The sequence below is a fragment of the Zootoca vivipara genome, chromosome 16 (genome assembly GCF_963506605.1).
Source record: "Zootoca vivipara chromosome 16, rZooViv1.1, whole genome shotgun sequence".
Taxonomy (NCBI): domain Eukaryota; kingdom Metazoa; phylum Chordata; class Lepidosauria; order Squamata; family Lacertidae; genus Zootoca; species Zootoca vivipara.
In genome coordinates this window covers 18718339-18741022 of record NC_083291.1, presented here as the reverse complement: position 1 = coordinate 18741022, position 22684 = coordinate 18718339, and the positions used below count along the sequence as shown (strand labels likewise).

The following is a 22684-nucleotide window of genomic DNA, read 5'->3' as shown; positions in this document are numbered from 1 at the left end:
AATTACTAAGGTAATATCAATACTAAATAAACATAGATTTTATGTAAGATTAATATGTGGGGGGGGGGAGCGGCAACAGTGATAGATAAAGTACTTCTTGGGGCCTCGGTCCAGTATACCTGAAGGATCGTCTCCACCTCCATCGTTCTGCCGGGACACTGAGGTCCAGTGCCGAGGGCCTTCTGGTGGTTCCCTCGCTGTGAGAAACAAAGCTACAGGGAACTAGGTAGAGGGCCTTTTCGGTAGTGGCGCCCACCCTGTGGAACACCCTCCCATCAGATGTCAAAGAGAAAAACAACTACCAGACTTTTGGAAGACATCTGAAGGCAGCCCTGCCTGTTTAGGGAGGCTTTTAATGTTTAATAGATTATTGTATTTTATTCTGCTGTTGGAAGCCGCCCAGAGTAGCTGGGGAAGCCCAGCCAGATGGGCGGGGTATAAATATATTATTATGAGTATTATATTATTCTGTTTTAATAGCCCACATCAACTGCTGAAAATGAATAGGTAGTTAAAAAAAGCTTATATATTGGCACATGACCAGAGGCGTATTTAGGTTCCCTTGGGCCCTTGGCAAGATTATCCCCCCACCCGGTCCCTTGCACCCTTGGCAAGGAGATGTTGGCCACCCAAAGCAGCAAAGCAGTCCATGGAGTGATTGGATGGTGGGTGGGCGGGCTCCTAGTCAATCCGAGCCAGAGTGAGAGGCACCATTTTTGCAACCCCCTGGGCCTGCGCCTTTGGTAGGGGCCAATCTAACCAATCCCTAGGTATACCTTTGCACACGAGGGCACCCATCACCTTCCATTCTCCCCATCCTACTTGGAGGCTGCTGGTGTCACTGTGCGTCTGTGGCTGCCCTTGTCACGTACGTCTTGGAGGCCCTTCAAGGGCTGAGGCACGAGGCATCTTTTGATTTATTTACAAATAATTCAAATAGGCTAAATTTACGTATTTTTAGCACCATGCTTTGATTCTTATTGTCCCAGTTTACCCCAAAATTTTCATCGACCCCACTCATTTTTCTTCACACCTCTTAAGACCTGTTACCCATTTCCTGTATCCTTTCCAACGCTCATCTCTTTTTCTAGTGGGGTAGCTGTGTGTTAGCGTCTTGCAATAAAAACCAGACTTATGGTGTCTTAGAGCTAACAAATTTATTATACCAATGCATAAACTTTTGCGGACTACTGTATTATGCCATAAGAGTTAGTCATTAAGATGCCACAGTACTTGTTGTTCCTTTCCCGCATTTCACTGCCTACTCTTTTCCTTCAGAGATTTTCTACCCAGTTTCCCCTGACCAAATTGTGACACTTTTCTTCTTTTTTGATCTGGTCCTCTTGGAAGCAACAAAAAAGTGGCCATCTTTGCTAGTGGCAGCCTGACCTCAAAGAAAGAATAGAGGAAAGTGGCCAACCATTTTTACGAAGGGCAGCTTTATGGCTCCGTTACCATGGCCCTTTGGGAAGACAAAATATAGGAGTACAGTGGCCCCTCGACTTATGAATTACTCGACATCCGAAGTTTTCGACTTACGAACGGGACAAATGGCCGCACGCTTACAAATTTTTCTACATCCGAACAGAAACCGTTGGCGGTTTTAAATGTTTTAAATGTGGTTTCCTCAACTTATGAATTTTTCTGAATATTTTTTCCCTATGGGAAACCACTTTTCGACTTACGAACTTCTCGACCTACGAATGTGCATTCGGAACGGATTAAGTTCGTAAGTCGAGGGACCACTGTATTAGAAGCTGAAAGTACTCTCAAATTCCACATGCTGGAGTGAAATATTCTCATGCCCCTTGGTTTCATTAACTTAAGTGGCAAGATGCTTCCGTTAAAATTAGGATGTTTGGAAGGAAGATTACACAGAAATAGCCAGTTCTAGGATATTATTAAGATTAAATGGAGGGGAAGTCCCATACACCAGCAAAAGAAAATGTTGATTTTGCCCCAGATAGAGAATCATGGTTTGCAAACTCATATTGGGTTTGAGGTGGAATAATCCAGAATTGTTCTTGATTTAGCTTCTGTGATCCTCAGATGAACGGTGGTATATAAATTTAAGAAATAATAATAGCTTCATGAAATGAAAGTAACTCCGTTGTCTGTGATTAATAGAAGCACTCTAGGGAAAGGAATACTAATATTTAGCATTTTTGTAATTCTTTAGTGTCACATCATGATGTTTAGAACTCTGCAAACTAAATCAGTATTATCATCTCCATATTGCAAATGGAATATTGAGGCTAAAAGAAAATTGACTTGCCTAAGTTTTTTTTTAAATTGTGACCCGATTATTCAAGAGAACACACAGGCTTTGTAAACAATGGCTCAGGTCTTTACAGAGTACAGTCAAACCTGGGTTGTCGAACGTAATCCGTTCCAGAAGCCCGTTCGGCTTCAAAAACGTTCGACAACCGAGGCACGGCTTCCAATTGGTTGCTAGAGCTTCCTGCACTCAAACAGAAGCTGCGTCGGATGTTCGGCTTCCAAAAAATGTTCAAAGGTTTTCAGTGTTTGGGAGCTGAAACGTTCAAAAATGGAGCCGTTCGGGAGCTGAGGTTTGACTGTACTGAGTGGGTTTGCTGCAAGGCTGGCCTCCGAGGTGGCAAGATCAGGCATTTTCCCTGCACTGCAAAGCTAGCAGTGAGTTCACAACAGCATCGCCATTCCCACTTCGTATGGGACACCATTTCTTTCTTTCTTTCTTTCTTTTTTTAAAAAAACATCCAAATCTCAAAACACACATCAAGTCCTTGTACAAGTTCTATATCTTTTAATACAAATTATTGATGGCATTAGTTGAATACAATGAAAACACACGTCAGTGTTGCATAGCTGCTCAGATATACAACTTCATTCCCTCCTTTCAAGTAACTGAAATTAAGTTACCGTACTCTATATAGCCACTGTAAACGAGGACTCTGCAATCCAACTCAAATACTTTCAGAATCTTACATGCGCTTGCTTTATGAGAACCTGTGGAGGCCAAGACTGGGAACCAATTTAGGGCATTAAAATCACTAGTACAGCATTATTCACATAAAATGAAGAAAACAATTCCTTTATTTGGTACAATTCAAGTAACTGCTAAGTGTTTTTTTAAATGCACAGTGCTTTGGACCACCCCCACAGTTAATCTGTACAGCAGCAGTAACCAGGGGTCAGTATGTTACGGAGAGTGGTTTACACTTCTGGTGAGATTAAAAGCAATACCTCTGTAGTAATGTACAGTTGCAACATATTTTGGGAAGGGGTGGAGAACATCACTCTGTTTAATTGCCTGCCTAGCTATCTCCACTCTCAAAAGTTCTTGTAGTTAATCCAGAGCCGAATGCCATATTCCTTCCTGCTTTACATGGAGTTACTCCTGATCATTGTAAGTTGGCACATTCTGCTCCTCACTTGGGCTGTGTTTGCTCTTAAGGGACCGTCCAATGTATCTCCAGTATTCCTTCCGGATTATGTCTTTTTCTTTAGCCAGGATTTCACATAGCTATAGAAAGGAAAATTACAAGTTTGAACAGTTTGCATGGTTTATACCCACCATTTGGTTTATTCTATAGCACCCCAAACCCTCATGGTGTTTTGCCAAATATTATAAGCAGAAAGGCAGTTCCTTGCTCTGGAAACTTCCAGACCAGAAGACAACACAGATAGTGGAACTGGAAGAACTTTGCTGGGTCAGCAGGTGCATGGATCTGAAGCTACAGTCTGCCAAGTCAAACTATGGGTTTAATGTTGCCCAGCCTGCCACAACCTGGTAGCCCTCTAGATGTTTTGGACTCCAACTCCCACCAGCCCCTGCCAGGACTGTTTTCTATTTCTCAGCAGTGGAATCGTAACCTTACCAAGATTTATCGAGACCAATTCTACAGGGATTGTTTTTAAGCCAATGATTTATAAAAAAGTTTCTATAATATTTTTTGACCCAAAAAGGAATGAATCCTCTGCTGTCGTTTCCCTGGGGAATGACTCATCAGTGCCTTTAGAAAGCCTGACGTAGTTAGGTATGTGTAGTATTCACCAGTGATATTTATTTTAAAATATTCAAGAGAGACAGGTAATTGAAATCACTATTGATTCTCCAGTAGCAAATACCCAACAATATTCCAATTTCCATCCCACTCAACACTACTAACTGATTTAGAATTCTTTTCCAGCAGAAAGAAAGAAATCTTAAGGTACAGCAAAGAACAGAAATTTAGCCGAGGTGATGAAATGACAGTCAGCAGGGCAACACAAAGTAAACATATTTAGGGTATTTTTACACCTTAAAATATAACACTGAGCAGGGTGCAAACTTACCCCAAATGAGAAAAACAAATTGTTTTATGGAGTAGATTGTATGTGTCCGTATAGTTAAAGCTATGGTTTTCCCAGTAATGATGTATGGAAGTGAGAGCTGGACCATAAAGGCGGCTGATCGCCAAAGAATTGATGCTTTTGAATTATGGTGCTGGAGGAGACTCTTGAGAGTCCCATGGACTGCAAGAAGATCAAACCTATCAATTCTGAAGGAAATCAGCCCTGAGTGCTCACTGGAAGGACAGATTGTGAAGCTGAGGCTCCAATACTTTGGCCACCTCATGAGACAAGACTCCCTGGAAAAGACCCTGATGCTGGGAAAGATTGAGGGCACTAGGAGAAGGGGATGACAGAGGATGAGATGGTTGGACAGTGTTCTCGAAGCTACAAACACACATAAACACACACCATTCTAAGGCAGATGGCTTTGGTCCTCCTGCAGATACCTCAGTTCAGAAAGTATATTAAAAAAAAAATCTTGCTGCAGGAGAGGAGCATTCCACAGCTGAAAGATCTCTGTGTGTTTGGAAATCATTTCCCTAAAGGCATTTTTCAGCAATTAGCACACACATGTGAATGTCGTTAAAATGGGAGAGAATGCAGAAGAGATTTTTAAGATCAGGTGTATGTTCCAGGGATTGTAGGTTTCACGTTCCCGTTGTAGAAATGCAAGAAGCGATTTTCCTGGTGCGCGTGAAAGGTGCATATGAAACCTTTCACAGAGGTACAGGAGACTGGAGACAGACTAAGCTTTCTTTTGGGAGAGTAGAACGTGAGGCAGTGAGAGATTTTACTTTCTTGGGCTCCTTGATCACTGCAGATGGTGACAGCAGTCACAAAATTAAAAGACACCTGCTTCTTGGAAGAAAAGCAATGACAAACCTAGACAGCATCTTAAAAAGCAGAGACATCACCTTGCCGACAAAGGTCCGTATAGTTAAAGCTATGGTTTTCCCAGTAGTGATGTATGGAAGTGAGAGCTGGACCATAAAGAAGGCTGATTGCCGAACAATTGATGCTTTTGAATTATGGTGCTGGAGAAGACTCTTGAGAGTCCCATAGACTGCAAGAAGATCAAACCTATCCATTCTGAAGGAAATCAGCCCTGAGTGCTCACTGGAAGGACAGATCGTGAAGCTGAGGCTCCAATACTTTGGCCACCTCATGAGAAGAGAAGACTCCCTGGAAAAGACCCTGATGTTGGGAAAGATTGAGGGCACGACAGAGGATGAGATGGTTGGACAGTGTTCTCGAAGCTACGAACATGAGTTTGACCAAACTGCAGGAGGCAGTGGAAGACAGGAGTGCCTGGCGTGCTATGGTCCATGGGGTCACGAAGAGTCGGACACGACTAAACAACAACAACAACAACATTTATTTATTTTGCTTAGAAAGAAAATAGTTAGCAGTAATTCATATTCCTTTGGAAACATCACACACAGAGTACCAGTGACAACATCCTGAAATGGCAAAGCAATTGTTATCTCCAAAAGAAAGGAGAAGGCTTAGTATATGCAGCAAGAAATTAAATTTATATATACCCCATCCCACCTCTTGCAGAATGAAGCGGGGCAGTTCACTATTTTGTCACCTAATTTGAATATAACCTTTAGCATGTGCTCCAAGTCCATACACATCAACAATGAAGTGGAATAATGTACAACTGGAGTATTCATTCACATTATTCCCCTACCAGTTTCAGTTTTCCTAACCTTCTGTTGCTTCCCTTTTCTCTACTTCTAAATTGTAAGCACCACTGGGCAGGGACCTGCCCTTTCACTGTTTATACAATATCGTAATAATAGTATAATAATTAAAATGTATCTTTTGGAGTGCAAATGAAGTTGGTACAGGGCTTTATCAGCATGTAAAAAAAAACTTTCCTTTTCTCAAAGCAAAATACTCTATCCAGATAATCTGGCAGCTCAGCCTGGCTTTTAAGATTTGGCAAAGCAAATGAAATACACAAAGTTCTCTCTCTCGCCTACATGGCAGGATAAAATACAAGCCTAATTCTCTTAATGGACACTAAAATACAGCTTTCCAACCCTTCCAGTCTAGTTTTTTTTTTGTCAACCGAAGACTGTGCATTTCTTGATGTACCACAGGTTATAACCAAGCCTTAAAAAAAAGTTCTAACCAAAATAATAATAATAATAAATAGTGCTGAATCTAGATAGGAAGGCAAATCCTGTCCCTCATGTGTTGACTGATAGCAGCTGGCTGAAAGCCCATAACAATAAGACGTTCTGACGGCATATTTTAGGGATGACATGGGAGTCAGCTGCTACACAGAACAGCATATATGGAAAGAGGCAAAATGGTTACATAAAAAGTGAAACCCCTTTAATTTTTACATTTCCTTTGTAGCTGGCATTAAATAGTTGGCAATCCGATAATCAGCATGCATGAAAGTAATAGTGACAGCAGTGATACAGCATATTAATACTGCATCTTAAACGAGCATTTTCCTCAGAATTATAACTTCCAGGCTGCAGTGCATGGCAAACAAGTGGTTTGTGGCATTTCTGTCCAATTTTTAATTCTGCAAAAATGGATAACATTATGCAATTATGTTAATTTAAACATCACTGTCCTTTCCTTAAAATTTGTTTGTGGTACCAAAAGTTGGTGCTACCACATTCAAACTGACAGATTATTTATCCACATGCGAGATTAAATTCTACAGAAGACTGGAGAAAGAGATCAAGTTCCCCATCTGCTTATTGCAACCAGTCTATTAAAAGGGTAACACAGAGGCTGAACAACTTTTAAAAACTAACCTCTAATGCTTTGCAGAGAGTTTCTTCCTTGTTTTCACACTCGTTTTCCAGCATGTCTTCATATATGTCCACCAAAAAGGCAATCAGGTAGGGGGAACTATGACTTGGCTGCAATTCCAGTAGCTGTCCTAAGAGGTTTGGATGTTTCGAAAGGCCACGATCCTGCAGGATCCTGAAATAAAAGGCAGCTGTGAATGCCACACTTTGCATGCGGTCACCATGCCATTTGCTGTACATTTACGAATCTGACGCTTCCTACAGAACGTGGAAATCTCCTAAAGCCTATACTGTATAGAGTGATAAGCAAGCAAGCAAGCAACTACTGTACAGTATAAATAGTGTCAGGTATCATTAACCTGCAACCCATCTCAACCAGTATCATGAATCAGTGCCGGATATCCAGAGGACAAGCGGCAAGATCCCCCTGCCCCTGAAATACGGCAATGAGGTAAGTGCAAAAGGAAATGTGCACAGCTGAGAAAGTCCTGGAAAATGAAACAAGGCACAGGAAAGCGCCTCAACAGACCTAGCAGGATTCAGCAATTTGCTCAGCACCAAAGTCTACACTATGGCTGGGGAACCAACCTGTGGCCCTACAGACATTGTTGGACCCTACCTTCCATCATCTCAGACCACAGTTTATACTGGCTGAGGTTGGGAGACCTGGAGTCCAACAACATCTGGAACTCCGTGGCGTGTGCAATCCAACTGGCCTCCTCCCAGGTGTCATCTGGGCACCAGGTACAACTTTAATTCAACAAGTCAGAAGGAGAACCTACTCAGTTGACACACAAATCCCACACATGCACTATATTAACAGAATAAAAGTTTCACCACCCCACCCCTCCTCTCCTCCTCCTCTTCTTCCCCAACCTTATACTGTATACAACACTAATGTCTCAAAACTGATCTGCAGAAAAGACTTTACAACCTGAAAAAAGACACATTGCACGTACTTTTGTAAACCAAGAAAATATTTAATAAAAATTATTTTTAAGAACAAACAAACAAGGCTCTAGGCTCTTTTGGACCTGTGGTTCCTGGTCTCGTTCTATTTTTTGTAGCCTTAAAAAAAGAAGAAGACTATGTTGACTGCAAACCACTTTGCTCTATGTAATAAAATGGCTTACATCAATATAAATATGTTTATGTAAGCCATTTACATTACGTAAGACACACACACACCATGTACAACAGTTCTTCTCAACTTCTATCCCTGAATGCTAAGGGCAGCTCGAAAAATTACATGATTTTAATTTTTTAAAAAAACAAACAAACCCTGAAGACAACCACATCCTCTCCAGTATGTGCATTTTTTTGGAAAATGTTTCCTCCCTTGATCTTATATCAGGCGTATGGTATAAACAAAGTCAAATTTCAAATTTGGGACAAATCGGTTAATATTTAGACCCTGCTCCTACAGATTGAAATTTTGCCTCACTACAAGTGATGAAAACATAGGAATTTGACTCTTTTATTCTCAGTATGTTAAATTGTGAACTAATAAACATAAATTTTAGATTTTATGTAGAGCAATAATAGTTGCATACTATTATTTTCTGCAATATTTATTTAAGATAAAACATGTTGATAATTTACATGAAAAACCAATGGTTTTGAACAAATTATATTCATACTGAGAGTAAATGAGTCAAATTCCGATGTTTTCATCACTCGTAGTGAGGCAAAATTTCAATCTGTAGGAGCAGGGTCTAAATATTAACCGATTTGTCCCAAATTTGAAATTTGACTATGTTTATACCATACGCCTGATATAAGATCAAGGGAGGAAACATTTTCCAAAAAAAAGTTTTTTTATGACCCACCCTAATGTGCATCATCTACAATGTGACTCTTTAGGCCATGTGTCACCTGACATTTTCTTTTCTGATCTTAAACGCAAAGCCTCCAGAGCTGGGTAGTTAAAGTCTTTTTCTGGTACCCAAAGCTGATCAATTTCACTCTGCACATGCAACAGCGCCTGAAGCACTTGAAGAACTTCCACCCCTGTAGCAAAGCTGTGCGGAAGACACAGCCCTTCTGCAAGCCATTTTGTCTCTGCACTCCCTTTTGCAACTTAGTCATCCTCTACTTGTGTTACAGTTTGCTACCCCTGCCAAAACCAGGAGAAGAAAATCATTCCGAATAACTCTTACAGTCTCTGGAATTACAAAATATCCAGGGCTCCATGTACACCATGCTAAAAATGCAGAAGTTATGCAATCAAAAACAAATGGAAAAGCATAGGTTCTGCATCTTATAACAATTAGGCAAACTGAATAGTTTTAAGTTTTCTGTCTTCTTTTGCACAATTTCTTAGCTGGCTTTGCTAAGCACTTAGAGCTCCATAACCAACCATAGGAAATCTTATTCCGCAACTGCATCAGTTGCAATAGGCACTGCCCATGTACTTTCACAAATACCTCTACAGTGAAAGACTGGAAACTTGTTTTAAAAATGAAAGGAAAAATTTTCAGGAAGCTGAACCCTGGGCCTACTACTAGTACAACAAGCCAGTGTGGCATAATGGTTAGAGCATGGGTAGGCAAACAAAGGCCCAGAGGCTGGATCCAGCCCAATCACCTTCTAAATCTGGCCCATCAGTGCATTTCTGGGTTGTTTGTGGGGCCTGCCTGGAATTTTTACATGAGTAGAATGTGTGCTTTTATTTAAAATGCATCTCTGGGTTATTTGTAGGGCATAGGAATTCGTTCATTTTTTATTTTATTTTTTTCAAAATATAGTCCGCCCCCCGCCCCCAAGGTCTGAGGGACAGTGGGCCGGTCCTCTGCTGAAAAGGTTTGCTAACTCCTAGGTTAGAGTGTTGGACTCACTGGGTGACCTTGGGCCAATCACCATCTCTTAGCCTAACCTACCTCACCGGGTTGTTGTGGGGATGAAATGGGGAAGAGGAGAATCATGAACACCAACTAGAGATCCTTAGAAGATAAAGGTGGTATATAAATGTAATAAATAATAACAAATACAGTGGTGCCTCGCTAGATGAATTTAATTCGTTCCACGGGTCTTTTCTTATAACGAAAAATTCGTCTAGCGAATCCCATAGGAATGCACTGAATTTTTTTGCCCATAGGAATGCATTAATTGAATTTCAATGCATTCCTATGGGAAACCGCGATTCGCTAGACGAATTTTTCATAAAACGAATTCGTCTAGTGAGGCAACCTCCGCTCGAAAAATCCTTTCGTTAAGCGGAAATTTCGTTAAGCAGGGCATTTGTTAAGCGAGGCACCACTGTACTAGCATATTCTGCACTTCAGAGTAGCCAAAGCCGCTAACAAATGTATCTCACCCTTTCAAATAGTTCCAAGCACTTTCATTATGGGGCACCATCTTGATCATTTCTAGGGTAAACCTGAAAAAGAAAAGCAGAGTACAGTCATACCTCGGTTTAAGTATGCCTCGGTTTGAGTACTTTCAGTTTAAGTACTCCACGGACCCATCTGGAACGGATTAATCCACTTTCCATTACTTTCAATGGAAAAGTTCGCTTCAGGTTAAGTACGCTTCAGGTTAAGTACAGACTTCCGGAACCAATTGTGTACTTAAACCGAGGTACCACTGTATTTGATAAAGAAGAGTATAAATATGGAGTCATATTTTATGCATATCAAAGTATTCATTTTTTCCCAAATAGCAGAGAGTAAACAGCGTTCAACATGGAGTAGGTGGTATTCAACACCAGTCCTACTCAGAGTAAATCCACTGGACATGACTGGCAGGCTCATTAATTTCAGTGGGTCTACTCCAAGTATGACTTAGCTGAACACAACTAAAAATGTCTTCTCTCCAGTAAATAAATTTCATACCAAGGAAAAAATGTTCCACAGATTATTTTTTAAAAAACAGAAAAAGAAAATAGTGGGGAATACCTCAAGCTAATACCGTAGAAAGATTTATTCACAAGGCAGAAATAATCCAAGAGCATGAGTTTTTATGTCCTTAGCTCAGCTTTAACCAACTTGGTGCCTTCCAAATTTTGAGGATTACAACTCTCAAACTCTACTGTGCTGTTTGGGGCTGATGGGAATTGTAGTCCCAAACATCTGGAGGCGACAGATTGGCAGAGGCTACCTTATCTAATGGTAAAACCCAATACAGTGGTACCTTGGTTTACAACCATAATCCGTTCCGGAAGTCCGGTTGTAAACCAAAACAGGTTGTAACCCAAGGCGCGCTTTTACCAATGGGGCCTCCAAAAAAAATTGTTCGTAATCCAAAAATAAAAATAAAATGGGTTGTAATCCAAAAAAAGGTTGCAATCCGGGACACGCACTACCGGGTTTGACATGTTTGTAATCCAAAACGTATGCAAACCAAGATGTATGCAAACCAAGGTACCACTGTACACTAAAACAGAAGAAAAACCATGCAAGGATATATAAGCAAGCCTCTATGATGTACCCTTTTGCCTTTGACAAGTGTAAATGGCCTCAAATGAAGTTGAGTATTTATTGTACTTACTGGACTTCTCTCTCTAAAACAGCAGGATCGTTATAACCAGTTGTGTTTGAAATGACAAAGTATCTTTGGTTCCAGACAGAATTGTTTCGGACATCGTCTTTCAGCAGCTGTTCCACATACTCCAGTTCATCATCCCACAGTTTAAATTCCTAAAAGCACAACAATAAAGGAGAAAAGCTGGAAGGAGGAAGTACATTTGCGAAATAGCCTCATTTCCACAGCCGCAACTGAAGCAATTCTAGATTTTAAGAGTTAACTCTTGAATGAATAGAACAATGTCTGGACAACAAGCCAGTTTTTAGCAAGCCAAGGTGCCCATGAGAAAAGCAACGATAGACATGGTATAGCATCTTGAATACCATACACAGGAGAATGTCATGAGTTATGTCGTGAGGATGCCATTAATCATGCGATTAATTACTTACAATCATAGAGTTGGAAGAGACCCCAAAGGTTATCTAGTCCAACCCCCTGCAATGCAACCTTGACTTAGGATTTATTATTTCAAACCAGTAATAACCCATATACATAAACGACAGTTCCCTACATTCTGCCACACTCTAGTATGACCAAGAAACTGAACCCCAAATTTGGGGCACCTTTTTGCTTCCTTAGCAGTTTGGGTCAATGGGTGGTTGCCATTCATTCCCAGGGTTTGGAAATAAAAATTAGAATGTCGTCAAAAAGTGCATTTATTTCAGTAATGCAACTTAAAAGGTGAAACCACTATATGAGATAGATGCGTGGCATGCAAAGCAAGATATGTCAAGCCTATATTTGTTGTAATTGTAATTATTTGTCGTTAAGCGGGTCAATTATAAATGGAATGTAATTAATGAAATGTAATAGCGATGTTTATTTTTGTTTATTTTTGTATTATTGTAACTATTTGTTTTATTACTGTGCAATTTCCAAAAGAAAGCATTTGTAAAAATTAAAAGAAAAATAAATAATAGTAAGTTGCATTACTGAAATAAATGCACTTTTCGACAATATTCTAATTTTCTGAGTTTCAACTGTAAAAGGTCCCCCGCTAAGAGCAAGATCAAAATACCTGAATGACCCACTGCCTGTGCTGCCATGCGTGGTAGTTCTTGGCATCCTGGTTAAGAATGTCTGCTATAAATTCAAGTTCCTGGGATGGATCCTTCAGCCACTCCACCAACACTCGCCTGTGGTGCCTAAAACATGAAGAAATCCTTATTTAAACAAAACTTTTAAAAAAAACCTAGCATCCCTTCAGTGTCTGTTTACTGTTTAGTCGTTTTTTAATTGAAATGCAATCCTGCCAAGAGTGATGGATAATGGTCATTTGCACTCGGAATGACAACGTAAACGACAACGTAGTGTGCGCACGCTCAGAGGATGACCTCCAAACCATCCTAAATACCTTTGCAGAAGCTTATGAAAAGCTTGGCCTATCACTCAACACCCAAAAAACCAAAGTGCTGCACCAACAAGTACAAAATAACCCCCCTGCAGTGCCACAAATCTAACTCAGTAGCGTAACGTTGGAAAACGTTGCACTCAAAAACAAAAACGTTCAATGGAACGGTAATTGAATGAGTGGCACATCGTCACATTTGGTTGTTTCTGATCTTGTAGTGCGAGACAGCTCATTAGAGGTCGCAATGTTCTATCACACCGCTCGGCAACTCTCCTGCTGAAAGTGCGAGTTGCACCCATTGACGAGCATTGTGTTTTGAGTTCATACGAGGCAGAAAGAAAGCTGCCCTTGCAGTGATTAATGCGCTTAGCTTATTCATGTGCACAATTTCATCATTTGATGGCACAGCCACCATGCAAGTGATGTACATGTCTGAATTTGCCATGTTTTCTGTGCAAAGTATTAAGTTTATCAGATGAGGCACACAGTCAAACCCAGAGATGCAACATCCCAATGCATGCAATCTGTTGGTATCTCAGGAAAACCAACAGACTCTTGCCTACAGCTTTCCTGCTAGCAAAAGGATTTTCAGACACTTTACAAGACCCACATGGCACTGTCTTGCTTTGTCAAGTACCAGAAGCTGCTGCAGCTGTAACAGTGTAAGCTACCAGTTCTACTGCTGGACTATAAAGCAGCCTCATTGGGCTTAGGCTGCCCTTCTGGGTTTGAGTTATCATTGCACCGTTAGCAAATGAGGAAACAAAAGAAATGCAGGCTGTTGTGTTAAACCGAGCATGGGGTGGGAAAGGAAACAGACTGAGAACCCAGTCAAAAAGCATCTTCCAGCCTGCCATAGTCAAACCAAGGGCAAATAAAGAGGGACCAAGGCAGCCATAAAAACAGCCATCAGCCTACAGTAGTTATCTATGGCGATGAAACAACCCCTGTGTTGCAAACGGTGGAACCTCCTCGCATGTTGTTATAGTTTACAAAGATAAAAACAGATATATTTCGCCCGTGGAATTGGTCGACGTGTTGCCTCTTTTTTTAGTTATCTATGGCGAGCACAAACTGCACAAAGGTGATCAGACAGGGAAGTTTACACAGGTAATGTTATTTGTTATGCTATAAAAAAATAGTAAGCAGGCTTTTAATGATTTTCATAGACTAGTAATTCTTGATGGCAGGGTGGATAAAAATCAATGATTTTTTTAAAAAATAAAAAAAATCAGATTTTTTAAAATTTAAATCGGGGTTTTTTTTAAAATAAAATGCTTTTTGAGGAAAACATATTACCATCCAAAGGTAATCATGAAATAAAGATTAGTTTTTTAATGATGTAGAATAAGGTTGTATATGTTTAATTTTTTTGGTAAATGAATTCCATTAATTCATTCACAATGTCATGCTCTTCTAGAGGTTTTTGTAACATTATTGGGCAGTTTCTCTGCCTACAAGATATTATCACAGATGCTTGGTTTACTTTTGCAGTTCTCAAAACTGAATTTGACTCAGCAGAGATCACCTGCCTCTTCTTCACAGCAAAAATGTGAAGTAATATATTAACACACGCCACTGTAATTCTTCTCACATTATATACAGAAAATGGCCAATGAAATGTTGCTTTGGGTCCCCCCCCCTTTCTTTCTGTTGCTGTTTGTGCATGTTTGCAAACACTCTCCTACTTTCTTCTCGCTTTTCTATAAGCATTTACAATACTGGCATTTGTGCAAAATGTGTTCTGTATGTCGTGTCATCACATAAACAAAACCCTCCTCATCTTATCTTAAGCATTCTTGCCATGGACAATGGTCTCCATGTAAGCATTCTGCACTTATAATTTAGAAAAGACAGGCAAGACCAAGCAAGTAGACATTTCCTTTCAAGGGAAATAACTTTCCTTATCAAAAAGGAGCCAGACATTACCAGACTTGATAATTCTTTGGCTGATCTTCAATGATAGCTGTGATATAATTGAGTTCCTCATGTAGATCTTTGTTCAGGGACTGCAGAAGAACCCTTCGGAAATGCCTGCAGAAGAAAAAACAATAAATCAGACAAGAAAAATATTCTCCAGCAAAATGCGAGACCCAAAGAAGAATACTCAGGAGGACCTGCTCCTTCAGGTGGCCTTGGTGCAGCTATTCAGAGATTTAAATGTGAACACCAGCACTTTTCATAGAATCCTAGAGTTGGAAGAGACCACAAGGGCCATCCAGTCCAATCCCCTGCCAAGCAGGAAACACCATCAAAGCATTCCTAACATATGGCCGCCAAGCCTCCGCTTAAAGACCTCCAAAGAAGGAGACTCCACCACACTCCTTGGCAGCAAATTCCACTGCCGAACAGCTCTTACTGTCAGGAAATACTTCCTAATGTTTAGGTGGAATCTTCTTTCTTGTACCGTGTTTCCCCTTTTTTAAGGCGTAGTCATAAAGTAAGCCATGGCAGCATTTTTAAGCAGTTGCGAAAGATAAGACATACCCCGAAAATAAGACATACCTCTATGCCGTGTATGAAAACTAACACCCTCCTTATGGCCACTACTGGCAGTAAGATGTTGCTGAATTAGACTGAGATCCTATTTAAGTGACTGGATTTTAAAAGCGCGACCGCCGAGCGCGCCAGCCAGCGAGACCCAGCCAGCCAGCGGGGCCTGGAAGCGGCTGCTGTTGTACCGTAGTGGTGAGCGCGCAGAGCGCCTGGCCGAAGAGGTCTGCCGCCCCGATGCCCGGAACTGGCTGCTGCAGAGCGGAGTGCTCCGCAGCGCCGAGCGAAGCAACAGAGCCAGCAGTCTCGCCTCCGCCCGGCTGAGGAGGCCTGCCGCCCCGCCGCCCGGAACCGGCTGCTGCGGAGCGCTCTGCAGCGCTGAGCGAAGCGACAGAGCCAGCAGTCTCGCCTCCGCCCGGCTGAGGAGGCCTGCCACCCCGCCGCCCGGAACCGGCTGCTGCAGAGCGGAGCGCTCCGCAGCGCCGAGTGCTCGGAGCGCTCCGCAGCGCCGAGTGCTCGGAGCGCCCAGCAGCACCGGGCGGAGCGACAGAGCCAGTAGCCTCACCTCCGCCTGGCAGAGCGCTCAGCAGTTCAGAGCACCCGGCAGCGCCGGACGGAGTGCCGGAGCCAGCGGCCTCGCCTCTGCCCGGCCAAGGAGGAGGCTTGCCGTCCCACTGCCCAGAACTAGCTGCTGGAGCGCGCGGAGCGCTCAGCAGCTCGGAGCACCCAGCAGAGCCCTTGCCCCTTTCTTCTTCCGTCAGGCCTGTCTTAAAAGGGGCGCAGCGGAGAAAACGCCTTTAAAGGGCGATCGGAGGGGGATGCGGTGGGAAGACTGGAGCGCGCACCCGATGGGGGCTTTCTATTTCATTATTTAATAGGGTTGCCTTATTTTGCAAAAGCAAAAAAGAGGACGCATTTGGCAACTCCTGTTTTTAATTATGGATCGCTATGACGACACTGCCTGTGATAAAGAGGACGTGTCCTGGAAAAAATAGGAGACATGGCAACCCTATTTATATCTATATTTGCTCCATTGGTTAGAGCATGGTGCTGATGATTCTTCATTGCAGAGGGTTGGACTAGATTATCCTTGGGGTCCCTTCCAACTCTTCGATTCTATGATCATCTGAAGGGACACAGGTTTTCCCGTCACCGATGGAGAAGACCTGTGAACCTGAACACCTGGGAATATAGTGCTGTACAGCTGGAAGGGGTCCCCTAAGGGCCATCCAGTCCCACCCTCTGCAATAATGCAGGAATCACAGCTAAAATAATTCCCATCAGATGGCAGTCACAGCTGGAGAAGCCTTGGCCATCCAAACCTGGGTTTAAAAACCTCCCATGTAGGAGAGTCCAAGCTCAATAGCACCTCAGAGCGCTGAAATCTTTGTGCATACATTGTATTGTTCTAATACAACAGCCTTGTCAGGTAGGACAGAGCTCAGCAGCGCTGCGCGTAGCGCCCAGCAGCACCCTGAGCCAGCGGCCTGGCCCGGCCGAGGAGACCATAAGACACCCCACCAAAAATAAGCCACCCTGTGTTTTTTTAAGGGAAAAAAGTTATAAGACGGTGTCTTAAAAAAGGGGAAACACGGGTAGTTTGAATCCATTGCACCGTGTCCGCTTCTTTTCATTGAGGCCAGCAAGCATTGGCTGTTGAAGGACAGATATTGCATGGTTCTCCCCCAGCTTCTTCCAGAAGAGAGTCTAGCCATTACATTTTGGGTCACCTGCAGTTTCTGGACATTTCTTTTTTAAAGAAGACAGCCAAACCCAGAGCTCATGACAGTAATCCAACCTCAACCTAGAGGTTACAATGCCATGCATTAATGGCAGTCATGTCTCATGGTATACAAGTCTCACATGAGCAATAATTTTCTGCAAGGAAAAAGTCTACTCATTTATTTTGCAACAAGGCATGGAGAAGTAGCATTTTAGCACAGTTTCACTACTAGTTTTTTGTGCTTAGTTTAAAACGCATTTTAAATCAAGCTATTCAGATAAATGGTGCTGGAGGAGACTCTTGAGAGTCCCATGGACTGCAAGAAGATCAAACCTATCCATTCTGAAGGAAATCAGCCCTGAGTGCTCACTGGAAGGACAGATCCTGAAGCTGAGGCTCCAATACTTTGGCCACCTCATGAGAAGAGAAGACTCCCTGGAAAAGACCCTGATGCTGGGAAAGACTGAGGGCACTAGGGGACGACAGAGGATGAGGTGGTTGGACAGTGTTCTCGAAGCTACGAACATGAGTTTGACCAATTTGCGGGAGGCAGTGGAAGACAGGAGTGCCTGGCGTGCTATGGTCCATGGCGTCACAGAGTCAGACACGACTAAACGACTAAACAACAACAACAACATTCAGATAAAAATTACCCAAATATTAGAGATTCCACACAAAAATAATAGAAATTCAGACTCAACTTCCTCTGGTTTTCTTCATGTAGACTCAGCAATTCCCAACTAACAATAAATTACAGCTTCATCATCAATACATACCACACAGTGTAGTTCGCAGCATTAAGATCAATGGCATCCCCCGTTAAGTTGAAAGCTCTTTCGCTCCTTTCATCACATTGCAGAACAGCTCGGAAGTAATCATATACATCTTTAACTAGAGAGAGAGAGAGAAAAAAAATTGCTTTATGTCAAATCACTCTCTGGCCTTCCTTCTTGGTCAGAAGAAGCCAAAATACTCATCTAGTCCACAATCCTGTTCTCACAGTGGCCAACCAGATGTTTTTGGGAATCTCTCAAGCTGGCTATGAATACAACAACAGTCTTCCCCAGCGACTGGTGTTCAGAGGCATACCACTGCCATTGCTGGAGGCAGTACACCAGCCACCATGACCATCAATTGTCTTATCCTCCTCAAAGGACAAAGATCTTCTCATCTCTTCCCAAAGTTCTACTGCCAAAACCATTCACATCCCTGATGGCTCAGACCCTGCCCTCCCTAGACTGGCTCCCTATCCAGCATAAGCGCCCTGTGGCCTTTTAGAGCTCTCCAAAGCTTTGCCCCACCCTTTCCCTGCCCTTATTACCTGCCATGTCTTTGCCTGTGATCTTCCCTTCTCCAACTCTTGGCACCCTAAGCCGTTTCCAGTATGATGCAACCCCTGTAACAGTGCCAGTTCCGCAGTTCGAAGCAGCCAAGTGGGGTCTATATGGGGCAAGGCCACCTTGCAGGTAACCTGGTCCCAAGTTGTTATGGGCTTTCTATAATAATAGTAACACTTTGAACTTGGCCTGCTAGCATACTGGCAAGCAGCGCAGGTCTCTCAGCACAGGTGCTATATGCTGATAGGGTCTTGGTCTGCTGCATTCTGCACTAATTCTGCACTAACTGCGGCTTCCAGATCAAGAGCAAGGGAAGTGCCACACAGTCCACATTGCTTTCTTCATCAACTCTGCCTGTTCACCCTTATGCTTGGAACTCTTTCTCAGAAAACCAACACAGTTTGAGTCTCTCTCTTGGGTCACCTCCCAGCCTCTTCCTTTAAATCCTCCTTCAAATGGCTTTAACCTTTAATTACGGTACCATTTTCAGCTGCAGTTAACTTGTTAACGTTTGTCGTGAGTTAACTTTGCCTCCCCCTCCTCCTCCTTTGTCACTCCCACTGTTGGCACTTGGATTGAAGGCTCGGAGGAGGAAGGAACTTATCCCCTCTTCCCCACCCCCCTTATTGTGTTGTATTTACTTACTTGACAAAACTTATATACTGCTTGATTGTAAACAAACCTCTAAGCAGCTTACAGAAATATTGTTTTAAACCCACCCCCACCCACTGAAGCTACGTAATCTGGAAAATGCACCTAAAATGTAAATACTCTTTTGGTATGTTTGTGTATCAAACAGAGAAGTACCTAATGCAGCTTGCTTTTTCTTGCTGAAACAGTAGCATTAACTAGCATTAAAGCTACTGATTTATCTGCATCTAGATTATCTACTAAAAACAACAACTCTGACACCTGTTTGTTTATTTTCTTCTGAAGAAACCCAGGGCAATCAAGCATCAAATAAGGTTTAAATGTGTGTCCCAGCTTCTCACATACACGAAGCTTTAATGATAGCTTTCTAATATGTGGATGGGGTTGTAAACAATCTTCAGCCCCACCTAAGTGCTAGTAGCAAGTGCAGTTCTAATCTCACACCCTCTTTCATGACCTGAATCATCCTAATTGCCTTACTGTGTCAGTTCTACTTCTGAATTCTCATAAAGGCAATAGTAATGAAGAAGGAACCACCTTTCTGTGGCCACACTTCTAGTTAGGTGGGCCTACTGATTTTAACTGAAGAACTTGAAACTTACACTTTTCACTATATATGATCTGGACTACGGGATTTGGCCCGTCGTCTTGAGGTACTGGCTCAACATCAGCCCATTCCTTCCTATCCCTGTAAAAAAAAACCAACAACATAATTTGACAAGAAGGGGGAAGAGTATGAAATGCTAGGACATATATAGTTCATAGCTACTGCCTAAAGACCAAGGTTGGTTCGCACATGTGAGCAGCACTGCATGATTCCTTTCAGGCAATTTCCCCACTGCCCTGCACCCCATCCACAATTTCCCTTTTTTCAACCATATGTTTCATGACAGCATTATAAAAGTAATTCAGAGTGTCTTTCCATCTATGCTAAGCACAGCGATCAGCCCCTCTCCGGAATAAGGAGGCCCAGGAAAGTGGATGAGGCTATTTCCAAACAGACCTGGGCATCCTTCCTTTTACAAACCCAAGCCTTGCTTAGGCGAATCTGTTTCATTCATTTATCTGGACATTTACACCCCGACTTACTAAAAAAAAACCAAACTCAAAAAACACACAAACTTAGCAATAAACCAAACATGTTTGGGGCTTTGGGCTTTCTTAAAAGAGGCATCCTGAGCATGCTTACCTAGGGGCCGATGCCATTGGACTTCATGGGGCTTACTTATGAGTAGACGTGCAAAGGACTGCGCTCCAAAACATTATATATATATATATATATATATATATATATATATATATATATATATATATATATACAGGTGAAACTCAGAAAATTAGAATATTGTCGAAAAGTGCATTTATTTCAGTAATGCAACTTAAAAGGCGAAACCAATATATGAGATAGATGCATGACATGCAAAGCAAGATATGTCAAGCCTTTATTTGTTGTAATTGTAATTATTTGTCGTTAGCGGGGTTAATTATAAATGCAATAATTAATGAAATGTAATAGTTATGCTTATTTTTGTATAATTGTAACTATTTTTTTTATTACTGTGGAATTTCCAAAAGAAAGCATTTGTAAAAATAAAAATAAAAAGTTGCATTACTGGAATAAATGCACTTTTGACGATATTCTAATTTTCCGAGTTTCACCTGTATGTATAAAAGCCCCTACATTCGTACATACCTGTACAGCACGTAGCCGTCGGTCTCTAGGGGAAGCCCGGAGTCCAGCTCGCTGTCCCCAGCGGCTTCTCCTTCCGCCTCCAGGTGAGGAGCACAGGGCTCCGGGTCTAAGCCGCCTTCCCCGTCCGCCATCATCACAGCCGCCTCCCGCCCACCCCGGAAGAGAGGAAGCGGCGGAGGCTTCCCTATGAGGAACAAGCTCCGCCCCGCGCCATAGAGGCGCAGCTGTTGGGCCCAGAGCGCCTCCACGACGAAAGAGCCGCGCGGAAGGAACGGGAGGGATTCGACGCCGCAGCGCTCTCCTTTCTCTCTCCGCCAACAGGACAGGCTTTTGCCATAGAGATAGGAAAGCGGAAGTCGCCGCACCGGAAGTGCAGGAAGAGCAAGATGCCCAAAGAGCTTTGCACTCCTTCTTCCACTTCGGGCACTCAGTTGAACTCCTTCATTGCCATGTGCAAGGCATCGTAGGGCTTTTCATCTTCTGTACCTTTAATATATATATTGATAAATAGCATACTTAGATCCGTGGTTCCCAATGTGGGGCACACGCCCCCCCAGGGGGGCAATTTGATTTTTAGGGGGGGGCAAATTGAGAATGAGTTATTAACAGTTAATGGCCTCTTAGGCTTCCTCCACGTGAATAGGAATTCACTTTTTGAATAATAAGAATTAAATGTCACTCCGGGGGATTCAGGATTTTAGAGATACTTAGGTGGGGCATGGCCAAAAAAGTTTGGGAACCACTGATTTAGGTGTACATTATATATACATACATGTATTGTATACAGTATAGCTACATGTCTCGCAAGGGAACAGGATCACCCTCCTGAGAATAAATAATTTTGTGGATGGGAGATGAAGAGCATGATTATTTCAATGCACTGCAAATACCTGCTTTATTTACCCTTTTAAAAAAAATCCCCCCCCCCAAGGTGTGGAGTAATCGGAGGGCTGCTAAGTCGGAGCCAGAAATTATGCCTGTGAAGATGTTTTTAACCGCGTCTCTTGGTAGGAAAGTGTTGAATCCGTCTCTTTCTCTGGCTTATGGTTCCTCCTACAGGCTGGAGGTGCTCAAGTGGTGCCGCTTGTCTCTAGGTCGGGGGGGGGGCGGGGGCGAATGCACAGCATTGCTAGTGAGGACCTGTGGAGATGACCAAATACTAACTGACAAGAGGAGCAAGATCAATGGGGTCTACTCCCAGCCTGCTTCTTACTGTTAGGATTTTGAGTACCCGATGCTGGGCAGTGTGATTGGTATAAATCACATGAGATGTCTGAGAAGAGTGTGGAAATGGAAGGCTGTTTTATCTCTTCCGTCTTGGCCTGTTATTGTTACCTATTACTGTACTTTCAGTTTTGCAGTATGCAACAGTCCTGTTCTGCCGAAGCTGGAGAACACAGACGTGCTTGTGGATCCTCTGTATACAGGTGAAACTCGGAAAATTAGAATATCGTCGAAAAGTACATTTATTTCAGTAATGCAACTTATTGTTATTTTTAATTTAAATTTTCACAAATGCTTTCTTTTGGAAATTCCACAGTAATAAGACAAATAGTTACAATAATACAAAAATAAGCATCGCTATTACATTTCATTAATTACATTCCATTTATAATTGACCCGCCTAACGACAAATAATTACAATTACAACAAATAAAGGCTTGGCATATCTTGCTTTGCATGTCATGCATCTATCTCATATATTGGTTTCACCTTTTAAGTTGAATTACTGAAATAAATGCACTTTTTGAAAATATTCTAATTTTCTGAGTTTCACCTGTACTGTATATTGTAAATAAAACATAGTTTAGAGTA

At 42.3% G+C, this 22684-nt stretch overlaps 1 protein-coding gene across 1 annotated transcript; it reads right to left on the bottom strand.

The window, feature by feature from the left end:
- Positions 1–1076: 1076 nt before the first annotated feature.
- FNTA (farnesyltransferase, CAAX box, alpha) lies at positions 1077–21172 on the bottom strand. The gene is made up of 9 exons (XM_035097122.2): positions 20870–21172; positions 19779–19864; positions 17965–18079; positions 14902–15006; positions 12640–12766; positions 11586–11734; positions 10414–10476; positions 7101–7272; positions 1077–3505 (listed from the first exon to the last, which is right to left on the bottom strand). Exons 1-9 carry the CDS (start codon positions 21001–21003, stop codon positions 3374–3376), a joined length of 1083 nt encoding a protein of 360 aa, XP_034953013.1. The 5' UTR covers positions 21004–21172; the 3' UTR covers positions 1077–3373.
- Positions 21173–22684: the final 1512 nt, after the last annotated feature.

Bases quoted from the DNA above. Each gene is read 5' to 3' on its own strand.
- FNTA (XM_035097122.2), bottom strand. From the start codon at position 21,003: ATGATGGCGGACGGGGAAGGCGGCTTAGACCCGGAGCCCTGTGCTCCT. The intron at 11,735-12,639 runs GTATTTTGATCT...TTGTGCTTTTAG, and splicing joins ACAGGCAGTGGGTCATTCAG to GAATTTAAACTGTGGGATGA. The intron at 7,273-10,413 runs GTGAGATACATT...CTTTTATTTCAG, and splicing joins GCTTGGAACTATTTGAAAGG to GATCCTGCAGGATCGTGGCC.